This window comes from Alternaria viburni, assembly GCF_023758015.1.
Source record: "Alternaria viburni strain BMP 2772 chromosome Unknown scaffold_7, whole genome shotgun sequence".
NCBI classification, from domain to species: domain Eukaryota; kingdom Fungi; phylum Ascomycota; class Dothideomycetes; order Pleosporales; family Pleosporaceae; genus Alternaria; species Alternaria viburni.
Genome location: NW_026055776.1, coordinates 94,585 through 116,314, shown reverse-complemented (window position 1 = coordinate 116,314; position 21,730 = coordinate 94,585). Strand labels below are relative to the sequence as shown.

General features: G+C 53.3%; 9 protein-coding genes across 9 annotated transcripts; 4 read left to right on the top strand and 5 right to left on the bottom strand.

Annotated features, from left to right (window-relative positions):
• Positions 1-857: 857 nt before the first annotated feature.
• Positions 858-2,052, bottom strand: YHM2 (Mitochondrial DNA replication protein yhm2; the record flags this gene model as incomplete). The annotated part of the gene is made up of 3 exons (XM_049352879.1): positions 858-912; positions 962-1,634; positions 1,992-2,052. 3 exons carry the CDS (start codon positions 2,050-2,052, stop codon positions 858-860), a joined length of 789 nt encoding a protein of 262 aa, XP_049212258.1.
• An 831-nt stretch (positions 2,053-2,883) lies between these two features.
• On the bottom strand, positions 2,884-4,400 carry J4E79_003988 (uncharacterized protein; the record flags this gene model as incomplete). The annotated part of the gene is made up of 3 exons (XM_049352878.1): positions 2,884-4,123; positions 4,179-4,243; positions 4,299-4,400. The coding sequence occupies 3 exons, from the start codon at positions 4,398-4,400 to the stop codon at positions 2,884-2,886; spliced, it is 1,407 nt and encodes a 468-aa protein (XP_049212257.1).
• A 1,179-nt stretch (positions 4,401-5,579) lies between these two features.
• Positions 5,580-7,839, top strand: J4E79_003987 (uncharacterized protein; the record flags this gene model as incomplete). Its single annotated transcript, XM_049352877.1, has 5 exons — positions 5,580-5,687; positions 5,766-6,111; positions 6,166-7,211; positions 7,260-7,464; positions 7,511-7,839. The coding sequence occupies 5 exons, from the start codon at positions 5,580-5,582 to the stop codon at positions 7,837-7,839; spliced, it is 2,034 nt and encodes a 677-aa protein (XP_049212256.1).
• An 808-nt stretch (positions 7,840-8,647) lies between these two features.
• Positions 8,648-10,717, bottom strand: J4E79_003986 (uncharacterized protein; the record flags this gene model as incomplete). The annotated part of the gene is made up of 2 exons (XM_049352876.1): positions 8,648-10,612; positions 10,670-10,717. The coding sequence occupies 2 exons, from the start codon at positions 10,715-10,717 to the stop codon at positions 8,648-8,650; spliced, it is 2,013 nt and encodes a 670-aa protein (XP_049212255.1).
• Positions 10,718-11,190: 473 nt separating this feature from the next.
• On the top strand, positions 11,191-11,929 carry J4E79_003985 (uncharacterized protein; the record flags this gene model as incomplete). The annotated part of the gene is made up of 2 exons (XM_049352875.1): positions 11,191-11,252; positions 11,308-11,929. The coding sequence occupies 2 exons, from the start codon at positions 11,191-11,193 to the stop codon at positions 11,927-11,929; spliced, it is 684 nt and encodes a 227-aa protein (XP_049212254.1).
• Positions 11,930-12,516: 587 nt separating this feature from the next.
• Positions 12,517-14,513, top strand: J4E79_003984 (uncharacterized protein; the record flags this gene model as incomplete). Its single annotated transcript, XM_049352874.1, has 5 exons — positions 12,517-12,759; positions 12,810-13,187; positions 13,249-14,014; positions 14,064-14,246; positions 14,317-14,513. 5 exons carry the CDS (start codon positions 12,517-12,519, stop codon positions 14,511-14,513), a joined length of 1,767 nt encoding a protein of 588 aa, XP_049212253.1.
• Positions 14,514-14,757: 244 nt separating this feature from the next.
• Positions 14,758-16,854, bottom strand: J4E79_003983 (uncharacterized protein; the record flags this gene model as incomplete). Its single annotated transcript, XM_049352873.1, has 4 exons — positions 14,758-15,358; positions 15,715-15,818; positions 15,866-16,709; positions 16,763-16,854. 4 exons carry the CDS (start codon positions 16,852-16,854, stop codon positions 14,758-14,760), a joined length of 1,641 nt encoding a protein of 546 aa, XP_049212252.1.
• A 1,289-nt stretch (positions 16,855-18,143) lies between these two features.
• J4E79_003982 (uncharacterized protein) lies at positions 18,144-19,673 on the top strand (the record flags this gene model as incomplete). The annotated part of the gene is made up of 2 exons (XM_049352872.1): positions 18,144-18,215; positions 18,321-19,673. 2 exons carry the CDS (start codon positions 18,144-18,146, stop codon positions 19,671-19,673), a joined length of 1,425 nt encoding a protein of 474 aa, XP_049212251.1.
• A 1,281-nt stretch (positions 19,674-20,954) lies between these two features.
• Positions 20,955-21,521, bottom strand: J4E79_003981 (uncharacterized protein; the record flags this gene model as incomplete). Its single annotated transcript, XM_049352871.1, has 2 exons — positions 20,955-20,981; positions 21,393-21,521. The coding sequence occupies 2 exons, from the start codon at positions 21,519-21,521 to the stop codon at positions 20,955-20,957; spliced, it is 156 nt and encodes a 51-aa protein (XP_049212250.1).
• Positions 21,522-21,730: the final 209 nt, after the last annotated feature.

Sequence of the window (21,730 nt, the reverse complement as noted above, 5' to 3'; positions counted from 1 at the left end):
ATGCGAAAGGCCCGTCAAGTCGCAACGCCAATCTCGCAAATCTGGAGGCGCGTCTCCATCGGCGAACTACCCTGGGTCAGCGGCAAAATCAGAGATTTGATTATCAATGAATCGGCAGATTCTGAATATGAAGTGTGTGACTGTTTGTTGCGCTTTGAGGCCACTTCAAGCTCTTGTCGTGCTCCCAGCAACCCAGTAGGCCGTGTTTAAGGATACAAGTAACTCACCCGTTTTTCTCCGCGATGATCACCCGTTGGTATACAGGCGATATGTGGTGACATGGTAGATACCGCATTCTTGCTCCAAAGGCGGTATTCAAAATGCGAAGTTTGTGTCGTGTGGTGGGCGAGAGAGAGAGCTTGTGGTGGTTGGTTGTGACGTGAGCTAGCGCCATCCTACCAAGGTAGGTACGGCCCGCGGCTGGACGTGTACCACGTGCTAGTGCATTCACCACTGTACCTCATACAAGGGAAAAACACCCTAGAGCCTACGTTGTCGTGGGGACACCTACTTTGCATGTTTTTGTCTTAATGTAGACTCTGGGGTGTTTATTTTTCGCCTCGTATAAGTTGACTGCTCAAGTATAAGAAGAAGCGGGCACGGAAAATAAGTCGGTCACGGAAAACGGGTTAAACTCAACACGCAGTTCGTGGTAAGAGACCAGCGGTGGAAAAGAGGCCTCAATGTCACGAGACTTTCAGCCTGTTCGGTATTATAATCTTATAGCGCTATGAACATCATAGTTATATATGTCACTCGTCATGCTTTCTCGTCCCAAAACCACGGCCGATGCCAGACCTCTTGCATAGATCTTTCATAGAACATCAACCCCGTTAGATCCAGTATCCGAACGCCGTCTAATGCTTTGCGGTGACCTTGTCACCAGTGAGCTTCTCAACAGCCTCCTTGGCACTAGAAATTTGTTAGCGGAGGTTTATCGGGCGGTATCGTCAAAACTTACACATCGCCCAGAGCAACCATGCAGACCGTCTGCCAAACGCCAAGACCGATTCTAGGAGTAACGCCACGGTATAGACCCTTGATACCGTTGTTCGAGTAGATGTACTTGAACGCAGATGCAACATTCAGGTTCTTGGGGCGGTTGGGGTCAACAGTCTTGGACTGAAGCTCCACGCGGATAACCTCAATAGGCTGGTTCCACGCGCTCAAACCACCACCGAGAGCTGAAGCGGTGATCTTCTCAATCACGCTGAGCTTCTCGCCGTGCTGCTTGTCCATAACCTTGCGAATACCGGTTTCCGCAACGCGAGACAGACCGAAACGGGATCCCCAGTTGGTGACCTGGCGCACCGCGACGGCGTTGACACCACGGTTGATACCGCGGAGACCTTCCGCGCGCCAGATGCCCATGAATGTCTCGAGCGTGCCCGGAGGCTTCGCACCGGTGGCTGCGACCTTGTGCTTTGTAATCTCGACCGTCTTCATGCAAGTGCAGAAACCCATGGTGGCATAGGCTTGAGCGAGACCACCCGTCATACCACCAGAGATACCGGCGAGGAAGTCGGGGGCGCCGAATGACTTGGCGTAGTATTCGGCTTCGGAAGCGACGAAGAGAAGGACGGCTCCTTTGGTGGAGGCTTCGATCCAGGCCCATGGAATGAGACCCTGGTAGACTGTACGATTGTTAGTGGGATTGTCTGGAAGCCGTGGAATGCATACTGACATCCAAGAACACCTCCACGCGCCCAGATGCGACCAATGGCTCCCGAGAAGCCTTCAGACCTGTTGGCAGCCATGGTAGTCTTGACGACCTCCAACGGCTATCATCGGTCGTTAGTGTGCTTCCGGCGAAGTTTGTTGCCTGAAATTGCGTACCTGTCCCAGAGTTGTCACTCTGTCATCTTCAGTCAGCTTCAATTGCTATCTTGGTGTTGAAGTGGGATGTTTACTTACTCAAACATGTTGAGACCAGCACCAACTGCGCCTACAGTCAGCACACATTCCCACTCTCTATCAGCACGCAAACTCACGCAACAGATTGCTAAACTTGACCGGCTTCTTCTCGAGCGATGGCGGGCCGTTCCTCGCCATGCTGGGGACGCCCGTCGCAGGTGTGGAGCTCATTCTCTGGGATTCTCTTGTCGAAGATATGCGGCCTGACCAAGGCAAAAGGGTGCTCCGTCGCAAATGTGAGTAGTATCAAGTGTGTGAGCAAAGCGAGGAAAGGGATGCATAGAAAAACGGTATAAGCTTGCGAGGTGGTCTGTGTTGCTGGTTGACCGCCGTCCGGGCGCGCTATAATTGGGGTTGTCCCTGAGGCTATCGGCCACTTGGCGGAAGGGCCATGTCCCGCAGCTGCTTCCCATCCGCGGCCATGTACCGGGCGAGGGGTCTCGCATTGCTTTTGCCTCCAAGTACTCTCCGAAACTCACTTTCTCTATTACAAGTATGCTCGTGTTTGCTTTTGCCATTCCATGTACAGCTATGTAGTACACCACCTGAACAGCGAATTGTTGGGTCGGATTGGCGTCGGGTCGCACTGGAGAGCTCAACGATCCGCATCGGTTCCCCATCGCTCAACGAAAGCTACCCACGCTCCGAATATCCCGGTTACTTATCTCACCGTTCGTTGCTTTTTGCGCCGATGCGATTGGGCCAATCTCATACACCTGAAAATGACCCGAAGGCACTCACCACGGTTTCATCGCAACAGACACATAGTATGAACTTCATGGAGCGTAGATTTCTGATCATCAAGACGTGAGAATACAGCAATTCGTTCACTAAAATGTAGTGATGTAGCGCCGTAACGCTCCCATTCCCTATCCTTACATTGCAATTCTACACAGGACAAGGTATCTCTGAATGTTAAACAAATTCCTCCACATTCTCCTGGCCGTAGAGCACGTTGCAGTAACGCGCTTACAACTTAGCACCAACCAACTTGGCGTAAGCCTCAGTGCTGAAAGACTTGGGCCTCTCGATGGGGGCACCGACGGCACGGTCAATGATGAGCTGGGGAAGGACACCGAGCGCACGGGATACACCGAAGAGGACGGTGTAGTAGTTCTGCTCAGTGAGACCGTAGTACTGGAGGAGAACACCGGAGTGGGCGTCGACGTTGGGGTAGGGGTTCTTGGTCTTGCCGTGCTCGGTGAGAACACCGGGGGCAATCTTGTAGACCTGGCTGACGAGCTTGAACATTGGGTCGTCGGGAAGGTGCTTCTGGGCGAACTCGCGCTGGGAAACGTAGCGGGGGTCGGTCTTGCGGAGGACGGCGTGGCCGTAACCGGGAACGACTTGGCCAGCCTTGAGGGTGGACCACAGGTAGTCCTTGATGGCCTGGTCGCTGAGGTCGTTGCCAATAGCCTTCTTCATCTTCTGGAGCCAGACAAGGACTTCCTGGTTGGCCAGTCCGTGGAGAGGACCAGCAAGACCGTTCAGACCAGCAGCCAGGGACAGGTAGGGAGAGCTGAGAGCGGAACCAACCAAGTGGGTGGTGTGGGCGCTGACGTTTCCACCCTCGTGGTCGGTGTGGATGGTGAGGTACAGGCGCATCAGCTCAACGAAGTCCTTGTTCTCGGAGAAACCGAGCTGGTTGGCCAAGTTGAAGGAGTAGTCCTTGTCCTTCTGGATGGGAGCAACCTTGCCGTCCTTGTAGATGTTGCGGTAGATCTTGGCGGCGAGGGTGGGGAGCTTCGCGATGAGGTCCATGGCGTCCTCAAAGGTGTGCTCCCAGTACTGCGACTTGTGCATGCCCTTGGCGTAGGCCTTGGCGAAGTTGGACTCGTGCTCGAGAGCAGTGACGGCGAGAGAGAACTGGGCCATGGGGTGGAGGTCGCTGGGGCAGCGGTCGATGAGCTCTTCGACGAACTTGGGGACGTCGGAGCGGGCAGCCCACTCAGCGGAGAGGTCGCGGACCTGCTGCTCGGAGGGGACCTCGCCGGTGAGGAGGAGCCAGAAGAGACCTTCGGGGAGAGGCTCCTGGCCGCCGGGGGCCTTGGGGAGGAGCTCCTGGCATTCGGGGATGGTCTTGCCGCGGAAACGGATACCCTCCTCAGAGTCGAGGACGGATCCCTCCCAGACGAGCGACTTGATGCCACGGGCACCACCGTAGACCTGGTCGAGAGTGACCTCGCCGACAACAGTGTTGCCGTGCTCCCTGGGATATGATGTCAGCGGTGCACTGGGGTGGGCGCGGGGCCGGCAGCACGTACTTGCGGAGCTTCTTGATCTTCTCGATCTCGCCGGGCAGCTTGTTGGCGAAGGTCTCCTTCAGCGACTGCAATTGGCCTGGTTAGCGCGTGTCTTGGCCTCTCGAGAGAGAAGTGGCATACCTGAGTCTTGCCGGTGGAGTAGCAGCGGAGGCCATTGAAGGCTGTGGTCCGCAGAGGGGCGGCGGCGCGGAGAGCGCTCGACAGTCGTAGAGCAGAAGCCATGGTAGTGATGTGTGAGGAAGGACAAGAGGGCGGGCGGATGGGGGGGAGTTAAAAGGCTTCGATCGGGACGATGCGAGAAAATATCGGTGGAGCTCGCACGGTCGTCATGGTCGCGCAACCTTGCAGCGAAAGGAATGCTACCCGCGCGGGCAACGTTCGGAAGTCCCTCAGTTCCGGTGCTGTGGAGGGCCAATGGAGTCGAGTGAAGCGTAGTCTCGCACGAGGCTTCTATTTGGCGGAAAGAACAATTCGTGCTGCCGGCATGTTCTAGTCATGTTCATGTTCATGGTCAACTTCACTTCTTCGCAGACAGGTACGCAGCCGCTGCTGCCGGTTTCCGAGCATACAGGCCATAGTATGGAGTGCTAAGCTTGGGACGTGTAACAGGTCATGCAATCGCCTCGGCACAGTCTTGGTGCTTGCTCGAGCGGGTAGAGAGTATGTCAAAACGGCGGTGCTCGTATGCAAGGCACAGTCTCTGCTGTGGGCCACGCAGCTCTGAGGCCACATGTACAGAAAAGCTGAGCGATCGCTGGGTCAACAAATGCAGGGCTCCAGATGCTGCAAGCGTCGGGCCAGCCAGCCTGCCATGCCAGTCCTTGCCAGTCCGGGCTGGGGTGGACCGTCTCCATCATGTCGTCACGTGTCGCCCGCTAGCGCTGTTTTCTCAAACTCGGCACCAAGCACGCACCCAGCCATTCCTCTCTCTGTCTGGACTCATCACACGGGTCTTACTCACCTGCCGCTGCGCCCTTGACGTAGACCAGCCCCAACTCTGGCGACCTATTCCGCTGCTTCTTTGAACTCTGGCTCGCTGCGACTCTCGCACTTCGTAGTGAAGAAGACGCCTCGCGCATTCCAATCTCAGCGCGCCGTCGCATCCTAGATTGAATCGCACCACAGCTCGCTCCCTACACACCTCACCACACACGTCAGCGCAATCCCCACACTGCGCATTGCATCTCGCGCGCAGCTCGCTCAACTGCACCTTTCTTCTACAGTCATCGTACTACCTAGATCTGCCCGCTTCGGCTGTCTCTGGCGAGCTCGAGTAAAGTGCTTGCGCGTTTGCCATCTCGCTTCTCTCACCTCGCGCTCCACCTTAGCGCGTTATTATCGACACTTCTTTTCCTTTCGCATCAAGTTTGACCTGGTCCGTTGAACCTAATCATGGCAGCCATGGAAGAACTAGGCACACAATTGCAGTCGTTACAGGCCCTCAAGCCGCCGGGAGTCACGCCCACCAAGATCAAGGCTATCACGCAGCTGTGCGTCGACAACATTCAGGTATGCCAGTCGCCAGGATCTCCTACACATCTTCCGTGCACATGGGACCTCGTACTAAGTATCTGCCTTCACTTATAGTCTCACTCCGTAATCGTCCAGAAGATCGCCCAGCAGCTCCAGAACAGCGTCGCCACACACAAGCTCGGAGTACTATACGTCGTAGATGCAGTCGCCCGCCAATGGGTTGAGAGGGCTAAGCAGGCTGGCCAGGCTGTGTCAAAGAATGCGGCGCAAGGAACCTATGCTTCGGGTGTGCAGATGATGCGAGACGTGCTTCCGGCCATGATGCACAATTTGATTCAGTCAGCACCAGAGACACAAAAAGAGAAAATCTCGAAACTCCTAGACATTTGGGAGCGCGGTCAGACCTTTCCACACGACATGCTCGCCGGCTTCAAGCAGCAGCTGAATGGAGGCCAAAACAGTAGGTCAAGACTCGTCTTTCAGGCGCCATCTAGCTAACCCGTAGTCAACGTAGATGCACCAGCACCTCCAGAGCCACCTAAGAGTAACGGCACAGTACCAGTATTCAACGGGCACACTAACCAACAGCCAACACCCCCTGTAGCTCTGCCACAACCTCCACAAGACCCGGGTGCTCTTTTCGCTGCGCTCGCTGGCGTCGGTCAGCAGAATGGGCAAACTAACCCTCCACCTGCAGCAGCTTCTGCGTTTCCTTTTCAACAGAGCATGGTACCGCCACCACCCCCTGGCTTCGTGCCTCCGCCACCTGCTGGAGCAATGGGGCAGCCTAACATGCCTGTTCCCCCCGCTGGTACGAATGAGATCGTGACTCAGATTCTAAAGGCTATGAGCGCTGGCTCCATCCAACCCGACCAAGCAATACAGGCACTGAATACGTTGGCTATGGCCCAGAATGGCGGAATGCCTATGCCACCAATGCAGCTCCCGGCTGTTGCGCAGACACCGCCACAGGTTCAGCCCGCTGCGCAGAACGGTAACCAGGGAGACAGATATGACCTGAACGACAGTAGAATGCGCGACCGTAGCAGATCGCCCGACTATCAACGTCGACGATCGCCCGTGCCTAGATCTCCACCAAACCCAAATCGGCGGGAAAGTCCGACATATGGTACTTACGACCCCAATGCAGGTCCCGAGGGCAATGCACAACGCTTTGAGCGAGGTGAGCGCGGTCGTGGTCGTGGTAAACAGAGGGGTGGTCGTAATGATCGTAATGAGTATCGCCAGCGGTCACCGCCGCGACGACAGCCGAGCCCGCCTAGGGCAGCGTATGGCCAGTCGAAGTATATCGAGTGGGATGAAACTTTGCCGCGCGATCACATCAGAGTCCTCAGCCGTACATTATTCGTAGGTGGTGCTGGCGGAACTGAAGGTGAGATCCGAAGCATATTCGCTCGTTTTGGTAGAGTCCAAACATGTATTGTCAACCAGGATAAGCGACACGCTTTCGTCAAGATGTTGACCCGTCCGGATGCCGTTGCCGCCAAGCAAGGTATGGACACCCTCCAGGATCCCGCTGCACAGTCCAAAGCGCGCCAGGTAAGATAGTCGTTCCTGATGCCTACTTTCCTTTACTAACAGTACTAGACCCGATGGGGTGTCGGCTTTGGGCCCCGTGACTGCAGTGATTACACCACTGGCATTAGTGTAGTTCCCATCTCTCGTCTTACAGATGCTGATCGCAAGTGGGCTTTGACCGCTGAGCATGGTGGAACAGGTGGTCGGCCACTAGAGGGAGGTATGGTGATCGAGGAGCCGGACATCGAGATAGGTGCAGGTGTTTCCTCAAAGGGTATGTACATCCATGACTTGCTCATTACACGACTAACACAACCTAGCCATCAGCCGACGGGTACCAACTGACGTACCTCGCGGAGGTCGTGGAGGCTTCGGCAACCGAGGTGACTTCAACGCACGTGGAGACCATGGTGGACGTGGTAACTTCAACCAACGAAATGACTTCAATGAGCGTGCAGACTTCGGTCGCAACGAGTTCGCTGGTAACGGTGGTCGCGGTGGTTTTGACAACAATGGCCCGGCCAAGTTCCGCAAGCAAGATCATCGTCCCGTCAACGACCCACGTCACATCTCGCCCCGACCTGAACAAGGTGTTGCCGTCCCGCCTGCCGTTCCGGGCTTCGGATTCCAGCTTCCAGGTTTCTCATGACTCCCACAGGGGTAAATCGCATCTCCCACAGCAGATGCGCCGTCCCCTCGATCTAAATTACTTTCCTGTACACAACAGTTTTTGATCGACTAGTCTCGACATGGCAGGTTTCCAATGCTGGTCTTTCCGGATTTCATCCTTTACATATACGTTATAGTCTTTCCTGACATGGTGGTAAGGCACAATCATGGTGGACAGTCTGCTTTATCCAGTCAAAAGCATTGCGAGGCGTTGTGGCTGCGAATGCGAGTCAGCCGATCCAGCACTGGCATACGTCAGGCAACGACGGGGTTCAAAAGGTTTTCTAGTCTGGTTAGTCCGATGTACGATTACGGTGATTCTCAATCACGCTTCGGCGGCATATCTTTAGTACTACTTAGCTGCACTACCTGATCTGGCCTCATAATGAAAACTGAGATTTTATGATTCTTTTGCCCACTTTCCATTTAAAGAATCAACGAACCTGATGAGCAAGGGCAACGTTGAGACAGGCGCTTCGACGATAGCTGCACTCCAGCCAGATCGCTGTAGGTGATGAAACAACAAAGGCGCACAGTGGATACCAGGGCGAATCTTCTATTATTTGTGGTAATACAACAATATCTCTTCGGAATGATTTTGTGGCTACAGCGCTGATGCGATAGATCGGTTCAAGCCAAGAAACCGAGTCCTGGCAACGAACCGATCTATCGCATCAGCGCTGTACTCACAAAACCATCCCTTGTAAATAAATAGAACTTAACTATACAACACCACTAAGGTACCAAGTCCGTACAAGAGACCTACAGCCTCACTTTCAGGAATGATCCTACTTCCTCTTCGTCGCACCGCCCTTCTTCTGACTTCCCGTCGCCTGAGCCTCAGCCTTCTCCTTCTGCACCTTCTCCAACTTCTCCTGATCAGGCACCTTCAAGCTCTTATCGCCGCCCGGATGAGCAGCCAACGGCTTGTTAGCATCCTTCTCCTCGACCTCCTCCTCATCGCCACCCTGTCCAAACTCGTTGACACGGTTGTAATCGACCTTGTACTTCCACGTCTGGAACAAGTAAACGAAGAAAATGACGTCGTCGCGAAGGGTGGCCAGACGATGCAGAGTAGGCATCTTGATGGTGAAAGCAAACAGGTCGTCGATGAAGGTGTTGAGGAACTTGTATGTCATGGCGCGGCCGGGCATGTGGGCGACGGACTGGAGACGGTAGTTGATGTAGAGGGCGGGGACCATCATGAGGAAGCCGTAGGCGTAGACGGAACCGACGAGTGTTGTGATGATGAAGGAATACCATGACTTGTGGGTTTCGTACATGAGCGAGTAGATGGCGTAGGCGATGAGGAGGGGCACGGCGACCATGTAGAGGTACCTGAATGCGACGGCATCGTATTCTTCTGTCTTCTTTTCCGTGTCGGACAGGACGTGCTTGTCTTCGAATGCGATGGTGTAGGGGAGCAGGGAGCCAGGCATTGTTTGGCGGATGCGCACGTTGACCGACTTGGTGATCTTCCATGCTTCGATTGCCATGCCCATGCCCTGACCAAATAGGATCATGTAGGATGTGTTCTCGTTGTTGTCGATGAGGTAGAGGAAGATGATGGCTTGCATGAACACGTTTGCGACGATGGTGCGGACCGAGGTTCCAATATTGTCCTTCTTCTTGCGCCAATGCTGGACATCGTTCTTGAAAGCGAGCATCTCGAAGACCATATGAAAAATGGAGACGACCGCGGTAATGGCGAGGAGGTATGAGTTGCTGTCGATAAGGATTTCCTTGAACATCTCCATCTCAGAGCCATCGCCACCTCCGGGGGTAGATTGACCTGCAGCTGCAGCCCTGGCGTTGGCGTTGAGGTTCTCGTCAACAGCCGCGAAGATATTGTACTTCCAGTGGGCGAGGTTGTTGAGCTTTACGTTGAGCGGAAGGGTTGTAACGGTATCGTTCAGCTCGATCATATGCTTCTTGAGCTGCCAGAAGGTGTTGGTGAATACGATGGGATAGTACCAGGTGTTCTGACCACTTGCATCTCGTGCGCCGGTAGCCTCGAGTGTGATGAAACGCCTGGGACCGGGGTGCATGGCGGCATACTGCAAAGTACCCGCGTCGGGGATCAGCGAGACGGTGAAGTTGGGATGGTAGTAGGAGGATACAATCTTTGGCGCATTCTTCTCCTCCTCGGTTTCCACCTCGGCTCTTTCTGGCATATCGCTCAGCAAGTTCCTCGTCTTCGCGATCTTCTTCTTGGGCTGGTATTGGGACAATGGACGGATGAAGTGGTAGGCCTTGCTGTTGTCGTAGCCGGGCTGCGTGGGATCGAGCACGCTGCCACTCTGCGCAACGTAGAAGTGAGCAAGCAGAGTAGCATTATGCTGCACTTCGCTTGGGACCTTGAACTCGGTATGGATTTCTCTGTTCTCCTTGTAGTCTCCAAACTTGAAGTTCTTCTCCTCAATCAACAGCGAGTCCTTAGGCATCGATTTGAGTGGGGGCATTGCGACGGACGAGGAGATGTACATGGCGATGTCCATCTCAGTGCCGGCAGGCCACATGGGCGCGACAGCATATGGGATGTGGCTGTACTGAGCACCAGGGTCAAGAGATTGTGGGCGCTGCTCCCATGCGGGAATCACGACATTGCCAGCTGGTTTGACGGCGGCGACGGAGCCAGTTTGCGCGGGATCGTTGACGGCGGGGGCGGGTTTGGCAGTCTGGGGCATGAAGTACTTCATGCCCCCCTGAATGAGCAGGAACAGGCCCACGCTTTGCACAATGGACTTGACGAGCTATCAGGGAGCCGTCAGCTATCATCTCGGAGCAGAGGGGTCTTGTTCGCGACTTACACTCTTGCCCTCCTCGGGCGGCGCAGCGGCTGCTTGTGCCTCTGGCATGATGGCAACGTGCGGAACCTGAATTCCGGCTTGAGCAGCTTGTTAGGTGGAGAAGGGAGATGAACTCGCGATGAAGTCTGAACACATAATCTGGAGACTTTCCGAGGAATTGGCGGTTCCGCCGAGGGCCCGTGCCTGTCCCGCGTCAGGGTCTAGCCACATGGGCCTCGAGGTCCCGGCCCAGGTGGCGGTGACCTCATGCACCTCACCGAAATGCATACCCTTTGGAGCTTACCCTTTACCAAGGGATTGCAGCAATGGGTCGACGGAAATGCTGCGCAGAATGGTGCTGCCTAATATCACCTTGACGACCTCATAATGGGGCTACCGCTGCCTAAACCCCTCCTTCGTTGGAGATGCTCTTCTCAAGCTTCTGTCGCCGCCCCTCCTCAACACGTCAATAACTTTTGACAGCCCGCGTTCCGACTCTAGTTCCCTCGTTCCGAGCATCTCTATCAACCATCCGAACAACCATGGCGGAAAACAACGCAACAGCTAGCAATGGCTCTGCCAAGCAGCCCGTGGTTGCCGTATTGTATGTAGCGAGGACGCCAACCGATTGATGGAGCGAATGGCTAACTGTGATACAGCTGCGGCGCTTCCAGTGGCACATCGCCAGTCCACATGGAGGCAGCGAGGCAACTTGCGCATGCTCTCCACAAGGCCAACACCAAGGTCGTGTACGGCGGCGGCACTGTCGGCCTCATGGGCGAGGTAGCACGAACCCTCGTCTCGCTGTCGGGCCCCGACTCGGTCCACGGCATCATCCCCGGCGCCCTCACTCAACTCGAGCAGCACAACGACCTTGCCAACCCTAACGGCCACTCTATCGACGCAGACAAGTACGGACGCACTACTGTCGTCAAGGACATGCACACCCGAAAGCAGATGATGGCCCAGGAAGTTGTCAAGGGTGGGCCAGGCGGCGGCTTCGTTGCTCTGCCTGGCGGCTACGGAACATTCGAAGAGCTGATGGAAATCACCACCTGGAACCAGCTGGGCATCCACGACATGCCTGTCATCGTGTACAACGTGGACGGCTATTGGAGTGGTCTCATTGAGTGGGTCAAGAACGCTGTGACCAGCGGTTTCGTTGCGCCTACCAACGCTGGCATCATCTCTGAGGCTCTTAGCGCCGACGAAGTGATAACACATCTGAAGGAGTATCAGAGTGCGCCTGGACGCTTCAACTTGACCTGGGAGGAGCAGTAAAGGGTATGTGGTTAAAGGTTGCGGAAAGGCTCGATAACTCCACTCTTCAACCCCAAAAACTGGTTCAAGGCACGTTGGTGCTAGATGATTAGACAGAATCTCACAGGTGGACTCTGTGTTAGTAAACACATTCATGTAGATTAATTAGACTAGACTACAGATCAAAAGGTCAAAGAATCGTTCCCGTACTGAGCAAGTGAGCGTATCCGAACACTCTGGCCGCATATGGTGATCTCACCCGACAATCCCTACAAGCTGACGACATGTTCTGCAAAAGCTTTGCCGGCCCGAGCAACTTATCTTCGGCAATAAACATCGCGGAGCGAGGCTGGTGAGATTACATGCTTTAAAGAGCATGGTACCGGTGCTGTACGGAATGCCTAAGCCCGTTGAGGCAGGAGCGAAACCATGTCCGACGCGCGAGCCCATTTCATTCGACAACCCCGCCAAAAGTCAAGATAGTGACCTCAACGCGCGTATAATGACAAGCTTTGACAAGCCTTTTCCAAGACTGCTTAAATACGCTAGGGTAAGTTGCTCTCACACTCTTCTCACTGCTCTTGCGCCATTTGTCTGCAGCTCTCAGCATGTTTACCAAGTCGGTAGTCACGCCTTTGTTGGCGCTTTCAAGCCTCGCCCTACAGGCTGCTGCTGTCTCTCAGAAGCAGTGGACTAAGAGGAGCGACCACTTGTACTTGCCGAAAGAGACTAGCGACTACAAGACCGCGACTGCTCCGAACAATGTCACTATTCGGTACAAGAACCCTGGTATCTGCGAGACTACTCCCGGCGTGGACAGCTACTCTGGATATGTCGACTTGACGCCTGATGTATGTATTGATTCCAACGCGTGTATAGCGCTTTTCCTAATATTCTACAGGTCCACGTATTCTTCTGGTTCTTCGAGTCTCGTAACGACCCAGCCTCAGACCCGTTCACCTTGTGGTTGAATGGAGGTCCCGGATCTGACTCGCTGATCGGTTTGTTCGAGGAGAATGGACCTTGCATGATCGATGACAACCTCACCGCGGTGTACAACCCGTACAGCTGGAACAATGTCTCGAACATGCTGTACATCTCGCAGCCTGTCGGAACTGGTTTCAGCTACCAGAAGCAAGGTGTCGGAAGCTTCAACTCGTTCTCCGAAGACTTCCACTACAACTCTAGCGAATGGCCCGCTACTGGTCGATGGCCTCTGCTCGAACCGCTGAACACTGGTACTATTGATACTACGGATCTTGCCGCTGTTGCTGTGTGGGTGAGTAGAAATCTATCATTGAATGCCTTTAACCTGCGCTAATCACGTTCGATGCATCCAGCACGTTTTCCAAGCCCTCCTGGCCACCATCCCCAAGTTTGATGCCAAGCTTGGAGATCTGGATGCTGCGAGAGACTTCAACCTCTTCACTGAGTCGTACGGTGGTCACTATGGCCCAGCATTCTTCAGCTACTTCTACAACCAGAACCTGAAGATCGAGAACGGAAGCATGCCCGGATACCCACTCAACTTCAACTCGCTCGGCATAATCAACGGCATCATTGACGAGGCCATCCAAGCCGAGCATTACCCCGAGTTCGCTGTTAACAACACTTACGGCATCAAGGCGTATAACGACACCGTTTACTCGTACGCCAAGTTTGCGAACAACATGTACAACGGATGTCTCTACCAGATCGCCCTCTGCCGAGCCGCCGCCGAAGGCAACACCACCTACTACCACGCCGATGCAAAGATCACCGAAGCCGAGCTAACACCAGGCGAGATGCAGATCTGCAACGAAGCAGCAGACATGTGCCGTGACAACGTCGAATCTCCGTACTACTATTACTCAGGCCGCGGCGTCTACGATATCCGTCACACGTACGAGGACCCGACACCCCCCTCTAACTACGGCGATTACTTGAACCTTGCAGAAATACAGGACGCCCTAGGCGTTACCCTCAACTACTCTGGTAGCAATGGCATCTACTATGCTTTCCAGAACACGGGAGACTTCATCTACCCCAACTTCAGGCTCGATCTGGAGTACCTGCTGAGCCAGGATGTGCGTGTTAGTCTGGCGTATGGCGATGCTGACTACATCTGTAAGTTCTTCCTGCCCTATCAGGGTTTTGAGATTTCTGACATGTTCAGGCAACTGGTTTGGTGGTGAAGCTATCAGTCTTGCGATGGAGTACACTCACAGCGACGAGTTCCGTGCCGCAGGTTACGCGCCTATGATGGTTGATGGCACGGAATACGGCGAGGTACGCCAGTATGGCAACTTAAGCTTTGCGCGCGTCTACGAGGCCGGTCATGAGATTCCTTACTACCAGCGTAAGTTCGCTTGTTACCTCTGTCCCAGCCAGTCTGGTCAGACGACGTGTTTTGCTAACCTGACTTCTAGCTGTTGCCGCGTTGGCGTACTTCAACCGTACTCTTTACCACTACGATATCGCCACTGGCGAGGAGAAGGTCACTGCCAACCTGACATCTTCTGGCCCTGCGAATGCAACTCACACGCAATCATTCGTTCCGATTACGTCGTCCATCATTCAGGCTTTCCCTTCGCCTATCTATCCTGTGACGACATCGGCGTACTGAGTCGTACTGTCATCACAGAGGTCAATGTAGCCTTGGTCTTTATTGCGTTAGGCTTCACCAGAGTGGTGTGCATGACGATCACGAATGAAAAGAAGTTATGAATCAACTCTGCGTAGTATGCTTGAAGACTAGTGATGCGTCAATGACTTATTCCTAGTACCAAACAATTCATCATTGCTTGCCATTCCCCAGCCCAGCCCATCCATCGAAGAGGATACTCCACACGGGTTACTCGCCACGCTCATCAACGCTGCCTACAGATCTCAGCCTTGAACTCCTCATCATCCTTCCGCCATCCGATCCCAGCATCCTCACTACCAGGTCCCTTCCAGAAAATACTACCATCAGCATCATCGCGGATGGCCTCAATGATCCTATCCTGGTGGTCATCCTGCATCGTCGCCAACAGCGCCAGCTGCACCAACGACAAATGCCTTCGTACATCGTAATCCGGGTCGTTTTCGTCGGGCTTGAACATGTTGAGATCGATACCGAAGTCCCCTCGTAGAATGCTTTGGTATGTGCGTTCGATCATGGCGTCTGTCACGGGTGCATTTTTGGGTGTATAGGTACCTAGAGCCTCCTTGGGGAACTTGTCGGTCTGACCTGGTGGGGTGATCTTTGCGATGTCGATGGTCGAGTTACGTGAGGTGTCGATGGGAGGAGGTCGCCTCGTCTCTTTGGGGGTATGAGCGATCGAGAGTGGAGATTTGTCGAGGTCAGGAATGGTTCTCATCACATCAAACGTGACCGATGGGATAGCTGATGAGGATTGGTCAGCAGGAGTGGGGTTTTCTTGCATTTCAGACATGGTCGTGGGATGGATAATGAGTTGTAGATCCTGACTGTGGTAAGTCATCAATGTGAGTTCCTGTGCCTGCTGATATGTAGTAAAGAAGTTTGCTGAAAACACAGAACATGATACACGTTTGTGCAAACGATGCGTGGAACAATTTGTCGAGGCCTCGCAATATTTAGGCATCGACGCCGAGTGTGGTTAGAGGCCTTTCGTAGCAAAATAAGTCACAGGGAATCGGAGCGGATAGACAAACAGAACTTCGATGTCAAGGTCATCAAACAGCGTTTGCACCAGGATATGCCTGTACAGGCCTACATACGCCAGATGTGAACGCCAAACTCCATGCTAAATGTTGCAGATGCTTCGAGTGAACGTTTTCATTTCGACGTAGGGAGTGCGAACAGCTGAGGCTGCATATTGATCTTGCACAAGCGCGCAATACAGCCAGACAATTGCAGAAGGGTTTGTACGCCTTCAAGAATGCGCATATGGGTAAAGCCAATTTCCTGGTTGCTGTTAGCCTCTGTAAAAACCGCCCGTTGCGAAGCCTCACCTTAATGAATTCCAGTTTTGCGTGCTCACTCAGCGTGTCAATCGTCTTTGTAACTTTGAACATTGTGCTGATGATGTCGTGACACGAGTATCCCAGATCCCACAGCTCTTTCAGTGATGTCAGAGCATCGTCGATACGCTGCTCATGGCACGCCTTGATCATGGCTTGTACCTTGATGGGGTGCGGGCTGTCGACCACCCTAAAGACATTGTCGCCATTAACGAAGCCGAACCCAGCAAAAGTCGACTGCAGGTTGTTGATGGCTTGTCGCATATCTCCCTCCGCTGAGAATACCAGTGCCGCAATTCCATCGTCTGAGTATTTCACGTCCTCAGCTTCGCAGATCTGCATGACGCGGCGCACGACTTGCGCATCGGTAAGGCGGGCGTATCGGAGGATGGCGCACCTTGATTGTAGCGGCTCGATGATCTTGTTCGACTGGTTGCAAGCGAATGCAAATCGGGTTGTTGCACTGTATATCTCCATCGTCCTCCTCAAAGCTTGTTGTGCACCGCTGGTCATGCTGTCCGCTTCGTCGAGGATGACCAGCTTCTGCCTACCCGGGGGAAGTGTGACTTTCTTCTGCGCAAAGCCCTTTATCCTGTTGCGGACAACGTCTATACCACGTTCGTCTGAGGCGTTGAGTTCGAGGACAGCCTCCTTGTAGGCATCGCCGAGGAGTTGGCGTGCGAGACAGAGGATGGATGTGGTTTTGCCGATACCAGGCATACCGGAGATGATCATATGGGGCATGTTGCCGTCTTTGGCGATGATCTTGAGGCGCTCAATGGTTTCGGTATTGCCGACGACATCATCGAGGTAGACGGGACGGTATTTCTCTACCCTGGGAGGATGTCAGTCTGAACCAGCTGGCGAAGGCCACGAGCGGTGAATTACCATGGCAGCTCGTAGTTTGCACCGCCGGCCGCATTGGGGTTGGGTTTGACGCCATTGCTGGCGGCGGCTTTGGAGGACTCGGCTTTTGACATTTTGGGCTGTGGTGGTTGACTTGGAGGGGTGACGCGAAACACGCGATGCTCTGCAAACGCGCTTTCACGGGTCATCCGTCTTGGGACTAGTACTCACGTGAGCCGGGCACGATCGACGCGCAGCCGCGGCAGCGAGATATCATGCCCTTGGCGCTAAAGATAGATTCGTCCGACGCGACGTCACCTGCGTAGCACGATAGATCAGATCGGGATTTTTTCTCCAGATCACACACTGGCGTCGGTACGGATCGAGGCTATGTTCTTGCACATATTGTCCTGCACGCCTGTACAACGCATAGTACAAAATGATCCTCTCGGGGGATCTTCAGTTGGCATGCCAGATGGGCTTTCAGGTACCGACCGATGCTGCAGGTCCTGAGGTTTCAGCCCCAAACGTCTTTTTCGAGAGGCGCAGCCATCGAGCATCGGGCGCCTGAAGAAACCACCCGATCGCTCCGCAGTCGCTAACATACGGGCTATTTGCATTGCTTTAGTAGCTTGCGACATGGCGACGGCGTCAAGACACTGGGATCCTGGTGGTTGACAGGGTGACGTATGCGGCTGACGGAAGCGGTCCGCAACCTACCACGTCCACGCATGTCAGCGAGCTGTTGTGTAGAAGCAGCCCCAGACGTTTGCTGAGGAAGTTGTGAATGCTGAATGTCGTTGCAATGTTGGCCTTGTCGGTGCAGCCTTGGAGCGCGAACAAGGCGCAGGCGGCGCACGGCGGCAAGGGATGCCAGCATCGGCACCAAGCGCTTGGCTCTGCGATACAAACGAATCGTCTCGTAATCGAGGCAACGCCACGCCCTGCGGATCCCCCAGCAAGGCACACACAAGCCCCGTTGGCTGGCGACTTTAGGCCCGGAAATGGCGGCGGCTGCCCATGCTTGTTACGTGGGCAGGTGCACTAAAGGGCCACAGAATCCGTTACAGGTCCAGACTTGACCTCATCATACGCGTCGTCATCACAAGGCTCGAACGCCCCCTGCGCCGACTAAAGCCTCGCGCCTGCGCCTCTACTTCGCATCGACTGTATTCCTAGTCACAGCTCGTTTGATTCTGCTTTGTTGCTATTATTCCCTTGTCATCCTCTACTCGCACTGTGCTTGGACAGCGCTCCGCTTTTTGCGACTTCAATTGCAATCTCAAACACAAGGTTATTGCCGCCCTCACCCAACTCCGACCACTCGTGCGTCAGGTTTTACCAAGCCACACCAGGGATCCTCTCACTTCCGTGGTATACATCGATCGCACATCCCTAGGATCCTCTTCTCAGAAACCACATCATGAAGTACTCGACGTTCTTGGCGGCGCAATTGGCGTCGTCGGCTGTAGCAGTGAGGCTTGCACCGCGAGAGGTAAGTGCGACTCTTGGCACCCCAGATTCACTGCGAAGCGAATCCTCCCGCAGCGCCTCGTGCGCATCACAAGAGCTTTGTCGAATGCGATGCTGACTTTTCCAGAACCCAAGAGTAGTGCGCCTGGATACCCAGCGCCGAAATGTCAACCCCGTCGCACACGACCAGCTACGGAGACGGCAAAACGTTGTCCAGCAGACGCTTGACAACCTCGAGACACTCTACTTCGCCAACGCCAGCTTAGGCACCCCCGAACAGAACTTCCGCCTCCACATCGATACCGGCAGCAGCGATCTCTGGGTCAACTCAGTGAACTCGAATCTGTGTAGCCAAGGGGGCAACCAGTGCGGCGAATCGGGCACATACAACGCGAACGACTCTTCGACATATAACTACGTCAACGGCGCATTCAACATTTCATACGTGGATGGGTCAGGCGCATCGGGAGACTACGCAACAGACAACTTCCGCCTCGGCGGCCAGACAGTAGAAGACCTGCAGTTCGGTATCGGCTACGTATCGAGCTCACCGGAGGGTATCCTCGGAATTGGCTACACCATCAACGAAGTTGCCGTAGGACGCGCCGGATTAGAACCATACCCCAACCTGCCTCAAAAGCTAAAGGACGACGGTACTATCAACTCAAACGCATACTCGCTATGGCTGAACGACCTGGATGCGTCGACCGGAAGCATTCTCTTTGGAGGCGTAGACACCGACAAGTACTCGGGTGAACTACAGACACTACCAATTATCCCAGAGCGTGGACAATATGCCGAATTCATCATCGCTCTAACTGGTATGGGGCAGAACGGCGAGAACGGTTCTATCTTCAACGATTCCAACGTACCGGTCCTGCTTGACTCAGGGTCCTCCTTGATGTATCTTCCCGATAATGTCGCGAGCGCTCTGTACCAGACCTTCGGCGCCCAGTACCGTCCTTCGCAGGGCGCAGCCACTGTCGACTGCGACCTTGCGAATCAGGAAGGCTCGCTTGAATTCAACTTCTCTGGTGTCACGATCTCTGTCCCACTCAACGAGCTTGTCATAGTTGCTGCCGTTAGTCGTGGACAGCCCGTCTGCATACTTGGCATTGGGCCCGCGGGCTCCTCTGTCGCCGTTCTCGGCGATACTTTCCTACGATCCGCATACGTTGTCTACGACCTTGAGAACAACGAAATTTCCCTTGCCCAGACAAATTTCAACGCCACCTCAGAAAACGTCCAGGAGATTAAAGAAGGCTCTGACGGCGTACCCAACGCTACCGGTGTTCCGAACGCAGTGTCTACTGCCGCTGTCGGCACTGGCGGACCCAGAATCGATGGACCCAACATAACCGGTGGCGGTGGAATCCTGACCTCTACCGGCGCTGCCATGCCGGCCGCAACTGCGAACCCATGGGTTGGCGGTGCTGCGGTTGCGGGTGCGGGCATCCTCATGGGCTTCAACGGCTTCTGATGTGCGGACTACAATTTCCCTAATACTTGTCCAGCGTAATGAACTTTTCTAAATGCATACGTGCATCGTTGGCGTTATCAAGAGTGGCATGGATTACAACCTCTCGGTTAAGGGTTTTGCATATTCACCAATCTACCTGGAAGTAGGTCTGTTGCTTACATAGAAGCATAGCATTATCATGAATTTTTAACGTCTATTGCATCTTACAAAATCGCTTCTGGTTAGTGATGGTGAAAACCAATGTCGCGTTTGACTAGATGGTGACGACACCCGGGGCCTGACAGGACGCGTAGCGCCTGCCGCGTAATAGCTTCAACGCCTGGAATCACTAAGTCGCAAGTCGCGCATCATCACATGCATGAACACTTTTGACTCATCATGCCGCCATTCGGTATTTCCGCCAATAGCTGAAAATGTCTACGTACAGCCGCCTTCATGCTGCAAGCTCCATACGCGTTCCCTTCGGCTTCAACTCTAACCGAAACTACGTCCTAAAAAGGTCGTCCACGTCAATTTGAGCCTCTCCCTCCACCTACTCCATGTTCGCTCTCGTCATCTCGCTGCTTAGGTTAGAAATCTCGCCACTGTCCAACGTCAAGATTCACAGTCGTCGACGTACCTGGTCTCTAAGACGATCCTTCCGCTTCCGAAATACGATCTAGTGGATGTAGATGATGTACCCGCGCATTTCTAATTGGCGGTTCGAAAGGCAACGGCTCTGATATCTAGTCAATATCCGGACGTCTCTGAACCAGGTGTCTGATTTAGGTTGTTTAACTTGTAATTTAATAGGTGTTCTTAGTGTAGTAGCGAAGGCAGCTATACTATAAGTGTAAATCCCGTAATGCTATAGTTGCCTATTTCTAGAGTATAAAATTCCGCGCAGGTAGCGCTTAAATTCTTTTATAATACTCTAAACATTATCTTTGTTATAAAAAATATACAGCTAATCTATACACTTACTAACGCTAGCAACCTTGCGTATAAAAAATACAAATTAGCTACCTTATTCTAGAACCTAGTCTAATAGTAAAATAAGACACCTAGGTATATTACTACTTATTATAATACTAGTAAGCCTAACTAGAGGAAATACTAATATAAGATAGAAGCTCTAATCTATAAGTAAGCTAGAGCTAAGTCTCTCTTTATACATTTTATAGTAACTACGCTAGTAGAGGTCTACATCTTTATAAAGTAGAAATACAAAGCTCTTACCTACTTCTATAACTTTGTAATTAGCGCTTTTAATACTAGTATAATAATTCTTTTAATTTACCTCTAACTAAAGGCACTAGGCAACTCTAGCTAGAAAAAGTATAATAATACTGCAAAGGAGATCTTACTAGAATTATAACTAAGACTATAAAGGTAGAGAATACTTTTCTATAATAGAAGATAATTAGTTTATAATAGTAGTAGAGATACCCTAGAACTAGACGAACGATTAGTGTGATCTTGATGCCTGACACCTCTGCAGCGTGATGCCAGACACCGGGGGCGACGTCTCTGAAGCTCGATGCCATCCCTCCCTAGCGTCTGATCTGTTGCGGAGGGGTCAGCGTTGGAGGCCTGTTGTGATGAAGTAGCCGCTGGGGGAGGCTGTGTTGAGGGATCAGCGAGTTGTGTATGAGACGTACTTGCAACGTTGCTGTTTTGCTGTCCTTGTAACGTTCGTTGGGCCCACCGCTGTTGAACGTAAGTGCAAAGCCGTACTACTGCGTTGCGTAGGATGTTCCATAGACCGGGGAAGACTTTTGGCCTGTAGTGGTGTAATGCCGCGATGGTAGCAATGAGGACGAGGAGGACTGAGGGGATGAATATCTCGTAGAACATCTTGTTGGGCATAGTTACTGAACGGCTAGGTTGGTGTAGGATCTTTCTTGTCATGGCGGGTCTGTAAGGGAGTAGTTATAACAGACTGATTGATTGCTTGATGGAAACTATTCAATGTTTGCTTCAACGAAAGGGTGTTCTGGAGACTACGAGGATGGACAAGAAGTGCGTAAGATGAAAGAATGAGATGACCAGCGACAAGGAAGAACGATAGATGGGTA